Source organism: Pteropus alecto, unplaced genomic scaffold (genome assembly GCF_000325575.1).
Source record: "Pteropus alecto unplaced genomic scaffold, ASM32557v1 scaffold270, whole genome shotgun sequence".
Classification (NCBI taxonomy): domain Eukaryota; kingdom Metazoa; phylum Chordata; class Mammalia; order Chiroptera; family Pteropodidae; genus Pteropus; species Pteropus alecto.
In genome coordinates this window covers 2,785,876-2,796,037 of record NW_006430735.1, presented here as the reverse complement: position 1 = coordinate 2,796,037, position 10,162 = coordinate 2,785,876, and the positions used below count along the sequence as shown (strand labels likewise).

Below are 10,162 nucleotides of genomic sequence, written 5' to 3'. Positions count from 1 at the left end.
GATGATCTCTACTTCCGAGTTTAGTGGATCAAATAAGGTAATAAATACATCTAAAAGTGTCTCATAAAAGCTGGATAATGTTATATACATGGACAATAAATATGAAAGAAAAAAACACAAGACATATCCTTCTGACAGCAGCTGCAGTGATACAACTAGGTGTTTTTGATGTATCACCACTTCCCACATCGGAGTTCTGGGCAGGATGGTATTCTGGATCTCTCATACTCTCAGGAATGAAAGTGATGACTGTTTATAGTAGAATGACCACTATGGTTGTCTATATTATTAAATTACACCTCAACAACAACGAAAAAACAATCCCATCTTCAGCATCGACAGCACCGGCAATGACCTTCAAGGGCACGGTACTACTACATTCTCATTATATTATCAGCAATGGTGTTAAGTCCTCTGACTCCATCCTCTGGAGCCAGGGCAGGTCAGCACCAATACAACCTTGCAGCATGAGCTTGTGAAGAAAGCATGTGACTGAGTGTTAGGACCCTCAAGTATTAAGACCGCCTCAGCCACTATTTAGCCGCATGACTTTGGGCAAGATGTACCTGTAAAATGAGGGGATAGACTAGAGGATCATTAAGGACCCTACAAGGTCTGATATTCTATGATTCTAAGACATTTTTGTCATTTTATAAGTCTAGACATCTTATGAAATGCCTTCTTCTTAGATATTTTCTTATCCTTTCTCATAACAGAAGGAAAAGTTTAAGCACAATTAAACAGAAATAGACTTTGAAATAGAGATTTAAAGTAGTTTCAGGATACATTTAAACCCATATGCACAGATAAAATAGGTGTTCAATTAAGAAACATTTATTCTTTCTCACATGAAACTGAAATTGCAGTTTAAACACAAACTAAGAAACTCGTTTTACAAGGTAATTTGCTATATGACCATGACCTTGAAGTGTTAGACAAGAAAATTATTAAAGGCCCATAAGTCCTGAATTTTGCAATTCTGATATATTCTAGGCATTTTATGTGTCTTAGATGACTGCCTTCATTTCTAGATATTTCCTTCACATTTTCCAGTCTATTCTCATTACAGAAGAAAACATTTAGCATACAATTACATAAATAGCAGTTTTAAAAAGAGATTTAAAATAACTTCAGGATACATTTACACTGAAACAAACAGTTGCTGAGTAAGGAAACACTTATTCACAGTCTCATTAATTATGGGAAAAATATGAAACAAGTAATATTTGTCTTACGAGGTAACTAAACTCTTTTAATTTTCTAACTAGAGACATGTACAACACTTACAGCATTTACACAATACTATTTTCAAAATAGGTTTTTGACTTCTAAGAATTAAAGTTCTCAGTGACAAGCTTTAGATACACAGCTTAGCCCAACTTTGTCACAAGAAGCAACTACATACAAATAGTCCCCCACACTCCCCAGCATCAGAAAATGAAATTAGAAACTTAAGACAGAAAAAAAATCTCCCCAAAGTATAAAAGATTAAGATCCAAATAACATGTTTACAAATTAACATAGGATCTCGATTATTAAACTGAACAAGTGACTTAATTTGCATATTAACTCTTTTTCTTACTACTGACTCCTTTCCTTACTTCTGATTCTGGGAATATTTATGCTACACCAATATTTATGGGCAAGACACTGGGAGCACAGAGGAAGATTAGATGTGGTCTCAGTGGTGTGCTGCTAAATGTTTAACAACCAGCTCTTGAGGGGAGGAGAAGAATTTAATTATAGATAGTACTTACTAATTTCGATGGGGTAAAATACTCCCACTATGGCAGATTTCAAGCTACCAACAACTTGATAACTGGCTTACAAAATTCCTGAAATCTTAACAATCATCTCTCACAAGCCATTATAAGCCAGATACAACAAAACACTATACGGTCTCCACCCTCAAGTAGCTCATAATCTCTTCATGGGTATATATTTTAAAGAACAGAAAACAAAGGGGAAGATCAAGATAAAATTTAAATAATTACATATATTTTTTTGTAAGCAGTTTTAAAAGTAAAAAAACCTCACTAAAATCTGTGGAACTTTCCTACTTCTCTTATTTACTATTTCACTTTTTCTCTTGCTTAAATTTATTCCAGAAATTTAAAATGTAGTGTAATGGGGGAAAGTAAAGAGTGAGTGGAATAAGGAAAAAACACAAGAAAAGACATCCTAAGATACACAGTAACAGTTATTATGTTTACACTGGAAGAAAATACCTACTAAGGTAAGGGAAATATGATGTAACCTTTAAAATTCTATCTTCTTTAAGCCTTTTCAGTTCAGTTCACAGTCCTGAAGATTTGTCCTGTCCTCTTTGGCTGCAGCTTTGATGAGATTAGGTAACTTCTTTTGCACAATACTGAGGAGTGTACATTTTCACACCACTCACACAATAAGCTTGTAACAAAAGGCAAAACTAAATTATGGAGTTGAAACTCCTTTGCATAGTCACCCCTTATATTAGATCTTGGGCAAGTGCCGGCTGGAGTGACCAGGAAATTCTTCTGGTAGCAAAACATGGAGCCTGCAGGTTGGACATGTCCCCTGCTGCATTAACCAAGGTCTAATGCACTAAGGAGCAAAAAGATTCACATCAGTCTTTCAGATGCAGCCTAGGAGAGGCAGCTATTAATCTATACATCAGAGTTGCCAACCAACTTGTCTATCGGTGAGTCTTAAAGCCTTTATCTGGAGGATTGCCAAGCCAACCACTACAATCATGGCACCTTCACTATGGCTTGCTGAGTAACAGTGGAACAACTTTCAGCCAGTTTATTCTACTAGGATCCTTCCCCTAACTCCAATTTTCAGGATGACTAGCAGTTCTTCCTAACAAGGAGGTTAAAAAAACCTGCTATATTTTTTTCTCTAGTTTATTATATATTGTTCTCATTCATAATAAAGAAAAAGTCATAAATAAACATACAAAACTCACCAAGACCTTGTACCAAGTGCTAATGGTGTTTTGAAGTTAAAACCCCTAGACGGTGAATCTACCTTTCATGTTGTTCTTTCTTTGGTGACAAGAGTAGTGCTCTTTGGATGGTAACTATCTATTAAGTCATTTGTTTGAATACTGACTTTCCAAAAACAAATAATTTTTACCTGTATGAATAATGGAGAGCCAGGTCACATGAGAGAGGATTCAAAATATAAAGCTCATTAATTCTAACCCAAAAAATAACCTGAATAAATTACCTGCATTCTATTCAATGGGTAATGACAAAGAATAAAATAAGTTTTGTGAAACATTTATTTTCTAAATGGATCGGACTTTTAAAATTTCAAATGGGAAAGATGGGTAACTAAGTATCTATCTTGGAGATCTTTTGAAATTAGCTATTCTGTGTAGATGCAAAATATAATTCTGTGTAGCATGTACCACATATCTATGAAATGCTGTTTTACAGATATGGCCTGAATGAGTTGACTACTGTTCATTTATCCAAGAAGTTTTTCTTGTGTAAGATTATCTTTTCCTGTGTCAAATTATATCTCTGCAGCAGAAGACTAGGATCATAAATTATATATCAATAGTACCTGCACAGCAGCAACACTAGGAGTTAATTTATATAAATGCCAAGAATCAAAAGAAGATATGACAGCCTCACATTTTTCTAACATTAAAACTCAAGTCTGAAAAGCTTCAAAAGCAAATATAGGATCCTGGACAGAATACCAAGGTCATTAGGTATGGACAAAGGACACTATGTGTTATTTATAGCACATTAAGGTGCAGGAGCACTGTTGCCAAACTGCCATTGAACTGCCATGCCAATCAATATTCCTCCCAGTTGTATTCAAGGGAACTGCCTACTCTTTACCATTTAAATACCACTGTAGTCCCCTTCCCATAAGGTGTATAGAGATCTGAAAAAGCATAATGAAATCCATGGCTAGGTATTGGGAAACAATATAAATATTTCTGCATGGTAGCCCAAAGCTCAGCATTATATCCAGTGGAATTCATGACAAAACACTGGATAATGATACATGCATATGATTTCAAGTAAGGCAGCATGAATCTCACTTAGTTGATTAATGGTAAAATATTTAAAAGATAAGTTTACCTGAGAATGGAATTTGTGAGCACAAGGCAAAACAGAGAGGTTTTCTGGAGAGAGATTCTCATGACAAATCACACAAGGCTCCTTTTCTTCTTCTTCATCATCCTAGGGAAAATACACATAAGATCTAGTCGGCTCATTTCTTTCTCCCAAACTTAAATGTATTTACAATCAACATTCTCAGTCTCACCAAATTATTGGCTCCTTCCCACGTAGCAGGACCTTGTGAACTGAGGGGCCTCCAGGCTTGTTTTGGGGGCTGGGAAGCATTGGACTGTGGTGGAGTATGACTGGGTGAAACACAACTACCATTTGGCACTGATTTACCTTGACTCTGAAAAGAAGAATATTATACTTATTTTTTTAGAACTGTTTTAAAACAAGAAGAACTAATAAAAGCACAGAATGTGGTACAATGAGAATTGGCAAAAGGGTAAAGGTCAATCAGACCTAGGATATATTGGCAATATTACTTAAATACTTAGAGTCAGGTAAAGACAAAAATAACTACATATCCCTTTTAAGTTAAAACAGTGTTTGCAGAAAATTTTCAAAAATGTCTTCTTTAGAATCATTCAAAGTAAATGATTTTCTAGAGTAAATTTCAAGAGGGTCAGTTTTATTCTAGAATGATCAGGAAGTAAGTATTTCAAAAAACTTCCCATGCCATTTGTTTATTGTTAATAGATGATTTATTATAATTATAGGCTATTGATATTTCTGAACATGTTATGGGGATAATTACGACAGCTAACTAGTATAGTTAAGGGACTGAGGGAGTTCAAGATAGAAACTTGATGAACATAGCCTCCACAAGAAAACACAGCACTGAGAAGGGTAGGAGAGATATGGTCCCCGCCAAGGGAAAAAAAAATCACACCCCAGCCACTGTGTTCCACAGTGTGGAGGGATCTCAAGGGATCGTGAGGAGTGAGGGATTCAAGTTCCACATTAACCATCCCAACCCTTAGATTGTGCAGAGGACAGATGAGCGCCCAAACACTTGGCTTTAAAAAACCAATAGAAGATACATCCAGGAAAACTATAGAACTGCAGTGAAAGGAAATTCTGCTCTTAAAGAGCTCATGCACAGACTCACTCGAACTGAAAAACAGTGAGAAAACACCAAGATAGAAAAGCACATACAGTACAGGTAAAGGGGACCACTTACTAATCTTGGAATGCCCTAAAGTGAGGCAGGAAGCAGCAGCAGGATCTAAAACACGGCAGTAGCCATTTTTACAATCTAGTTCGGTCATGCTATCGCTGGTAGTAGCAGATTACATTTTATAATTCTCCTTCTAGCCTTCTAACACCATTTTATAATTCTCCTTCTAACATTTGTTCTGATGAAAGCTTCACAGATCACTACACCTCAACTAGTCTATGCAGCTAGCCTGCAGCAGTCACTACTTGCCACAACAGAAAGGTGCATGCTGCCCACACAGAGGATACCTCTGGAACACCTAGCTCTAGTGGCCAGAGGAAATTGTGCTGCTGGGCCCCACAGGACATCACCTACATAAGGCCACCTCTTCAAGACTAGGAGACATAGCCGATCTACTCAATATATAGAAACAAACACAGAAAATTAGGCAAAATGAGAAGACATAGGAATATGTTCCAAACCAAAGAACAAGCTAAAAACTCAGTAAAAGGACTAAATGAATGAAGAAAAGCAATCAGCATGATAAAGTGATCAAAGTACTGGTCATAAAGATGCTCACTGAATTTGAGAGAGAAATGAACAAACAGTGGAGATTTCAACAAAGAAAAAATATAACAAAGTACTAATCAGCTAAAGAATACTATAAACTGAAATGAAAAATACACAAGGGAATCACAGTAGATTAGATGATATAGAAAAACAGATCAGTGACCTGGAAGGCAGAACAGTGGAAATCATCCAAGCTGAACAACAAGAAGAAAAAGCAATTTTAAAAATGAGGATCGTTTAAGGGACCTCTGGGACATCAAGCATACTAACATTTGCAATATAGAGATCCTAGAAAGAGAAGAGAGAAAGAGGCAGAAAATTTATTTGAAGAAATAACAGCTGAAAACTCCCCTAACCTGGGTAAGTAAATAAGACATCAAGGTCCAGGAAGCACAGTCTCAAACAAGATGAACCCAAAGAGGTCCACACCAAGACACATTAGAATCAAAATGTCAAAAATTAAAGATAAAGAATCTTAAAGGCAGGCAGAAAAATGGAACTAGTTACAAACCAGGGAACCCCCATAAGACTATCAGCTGATTTTTAAGCAGAAACTTTGCAAGCCAGAAGGGAATGGCACAATATATTCAAAGTGCTGAAACAAAACAAAACAAAACAAAATCTACAACCAAGAATACTCTATTGGCAAGGTTATTGTTCTGAATGAAAGGACAGATAAACAGTTTTCCAGATAAGCAAAAGCTAAAGGAGTTCATCACCACTAAATTAGCCTCACTTCACTTCTCAAGACAGACACAGACTATAAGTGAAGGAATGAAAAAAGATATTCCATGCAAATGGAAACAAAAAGAAACTTGGGGTAGCAATACTAACATCAGTCAAAATAGATTTTAAAACAAAGACTGTAACAAGATAAAGAACGACGTTTATCCTAAAATATTTAGAACAACAAATCACATCAAGTACCTTTTCTGACTATAACAGTTTGAAACTAGAAGTCAATTACAAGAAGAAAATTAGAAAAGACAGAAACATGTAGAGGTCAAGCAACATGCTATTAAACAACCAATGGGTCAATGAAGAAATCGAAAAGAAAATTAATAAAAACACACTGAGATAAATGAAAATGGAAACAATGATCTAAAATCTATGGGATGCAGCATTTATAGTAATATAGGCCTACCTCAAGGAACAAGAAAAATCTCAAACAATATAACCTTAGACCTAAAGGAAAACACAAAACCCAAAGTTAGAAGGAACAAAATAATAAAAATCAGAGTGGAAATAAAATCGAAATTAAAAAAAATAACAAAGATGAATGAAACTAAGAACTGGTTCTTTGAAAATATAAACAGAATTGATAAACTTTACTCATCAAGATAAAAGAGAGGGCTCAAATAAATAAAATCAGAAATTGAAGAGAAGTCACAACTGACACCATAGAAATACAAAGGATCATAGGAGATTACTACAAACATTATATGCCAATGAATTGAACAACCTAGAAGAAATGGATAAAATTCTAAAAAAATATAATCTCCTAAAACTGAATCAGGAGGAAATAGAAAATCTCAACATACTAGTTCCAAGTAATAAAATTGAATCAGTAATCAAAAAAACTCCCAACAAACAAAAATCTAGGACCAGATAGATTCACAGGTGAATTCTACCAAATATTTTAAAAAAGAGTTAAATATTATCCTTCTCAAACTCTTCCAAAAAACTGAAGAGAAAGGAACACTTCCGAACTCATTTTACAAGGCCAGCATTATCCTGATACAAAAACAAGACAAAGACACTTAAAAAAAAATTACAGGTCAATATGCCCATTGAACATAGATGCAAAAATCGTCAACCAAGTATTAGCAAACGTAATTCAATAATACATTAAAGAAGGTGTCCCTAGCCCCTGGGCCGCAGATCAGTACCTGTCGGTGGCCTGTTAGGAACTGGGTTGCACAGCAAGAAGTAAGCAGCGGGTGAGCCAGCGAAGCTTCATCTGTATTTGCAGCAGCTCCCCAGCACTAACATCACCACCTCGGCTCCACCTCAGATCATGAGGGATTAGATTCTCATAGGAGCACCAGTCCCTGGTGCCAAAAAGATTGAGCACCTCTGCACTAGAGAGATCATAATCCACAATCAAGCGAGATATTCCAGAGATGCAAGGATGGTTCAATATCGACAAATTAACGTGCCACATCACATTAACAAAACAAAGGATAAAAATCATATGATCGTCTTAATAGATGCAGAAAAAGCATGTGACAAAATTCAACATCTATTTATGATAAACATTCTCATCAAAGTGTGTACTGAGGAAATATACCTCAACATAATAAAAGCCATATGTGACAAATCCACAGCTAACATTATACTCCATAGTGAGAAGCTGAAAGCTTTTCCTCTAAGATCAGGAACAAGAGAAGCATGTCCACTCTCGCTACTTTTTTTCAACATAGAATTGGAAGGTCTAGCCACAGCAATCAGACAAGAAAAATAAATAAAAAGGCATCCAATTTGGAAGGAAGAAAATCTGTCACTATTTACAGATAACATGATACTATATATAGAAAAAACTAAAGACCCCACCAAAAACTATTATAACTAATAAATGAATTCAGTAAAGTTGTAAAATATGAAATCATTATACAGAAATCTTTTGCATTCCTATGCACTAATAACAAACTATCAGAAAGAGAAATTATGAAAACAATCCCATTTACAATTGCATCAAAAAGAATAAAATACCTAGGAATAAATGTAGTCAAGGAGTGAAAAATCTGTACTCTGAAAACTATAAGATGCTGATGAAAGAAACTGAAAATGATACAAATAAATGAAAAGACATATCACGTTCATGAATTGAAAGAATTAATATTGTTCAAATGTCCATACTGCCCAAAGCAACCTAGAGATTCAATGCAATATTTATTGACACAGCACTGGAATTTTTCACAGAACTAAAACAAGTAATCCAAAAATTTGTATGGAACCACAAAAGACCTCAAATAGCCAAAGCAATCTTGAGAAAGAACAAAGCTGGAGATATCACAATGCTTGATATCAAACTATACTACAAGGCTATAGGAATCAAAACATTATAGTACTGGCAAAAAAACAGAAATCTAAATCAATGGAAGAGAAGACATAGCCTAGAAATAAACCTGCATGCTTATATGGTCAATTAAGCTATGACAAAGAAGGCAAGAATATAAAAAAGGAAAAATATAGTTTCTCCAATAAATGGTATTGGAAAAACTGAACAGACACATGCAAAAGAATGAAACGAGACCACTTTCTTACACCATATACAAAAATAAACTCAAAATGGATTAGAAACTTAGATGTAAAACCTGAAACCATAAAAATTCTAGAAAAAAAAAAACAGGCAGTAAACTCTTCAACATTGCTCTTAGCAATATTTTTATGGATCTGTCTCCTCAGGCAAGGGCAACAAAAGAAAAAAATAAGCAAATGAGACTACATCAAACTAAAAAGCTTTTTGCTCAGTGAAGAAAACCATCAGTAAAATGAAAAGACGACCTACTAAATGGAAGAAGATATTTGCAAATGGTATACCCGATAAGGGGTTAATATCCCAAATATATATAGAACCCATAAAACTCAGTATTAAAAAAACAATCTGATTGAAAAATAGAGGACCCAAGTTTAGATTAAACAGGGTGGCATCAAAGACGTTCCCAGATCTCTCCCCTTGAAACAACAATAAGCTGAACACCTAAAACTCAACAAAAAACACCCAAACTTCACACCAGCATGTCTGAGCATGGGATCTGTGCATAAGAGCTACCACAGGACAGAACCCGGGTGTCCGGCGGTGGACTGGGAGAAACAAAAAAGCTGCCTGTTGTAGCCAGAGCTCCTTGTAGGAGGATGGTTAGGGGAGAAGGAGCGGTGAGTTCCCTGAACAGCCCTGCCTTAGAGTGCTGTGAGCTCCATGCAGCTGGCTGCAGTGCCCAATCATCAGGGCAGAAAGCAGAGAAACAACAGTTGATTTTCACCAGTCGCGGTTGCAAAACCGAGGCTGAGCTGCAGCCTCCAACTCCCAACCCAGATATCCTCTGAGATGGAAAGCCGCAGAGCCCTAGGGGAATCAGAGCAAATGCTACCGAAACTGTCACTAATACTGAAAGGAACTAAGATTGAGGGTAGCAAGCATGATTAAACATTTATAAGGAAAAAAAAGAAATTATTAACACTTTATATAAAGCAGAGATCCAAGAGGCTTAGATGCCACCCACTGGAAACCAAAAGAAAAACACCTTCTTTGCAACAGGCTAAAAAGAGACCTTTGTATAATAAACCTTCATTCCAGAAAAAAAGCAGAATACACTTCCATTAATTCCCAGGTAGAGAAATAGGTCATTAAACACCATGACCC

At 35.8% G+C, this 10,162-nt stretch overlaps 1 protein-coding gene across 15 annotated transcripts in view; it reads right to left on the bottom strand.

Annotated features, from left to right (window-relative positions):
- Positions 1 to 812: 812 nt before the first annotated feature.
- The window catches only part of DZIP3 (DAZ interacting zinc finger protein 3), a 95,292-nt gene continuing 85,942 nt past the window's right edge, over positions 813 to 10,162 (bottom strand). For all 15 annotated transcript variants that reach the window (XM_025051034.1, XM_025051066.1, XM_025051040.1 and 12 more), the window contains 3 exons: positions 4,270 to 4,413; positions 4,083 to 4,184; positions 813 to 2,583 (listed from right to left, as the gene is read on the bottom strand). In XM_025051034.1, the coding sequence (XP_024906802.1) occupies positions 2,473 to 2,583; positions 4,083 to 4,184; positions 4,270 to 4,413 (357 nt within the window). In that variant the 3' untranslated portion in view covers positions 813 to 2,472. The remainder of the gene's footprint in view (positions 2,584 to 4,082; positions 4,185 to 4,269; positions 4,414 to 10,162) is intronic.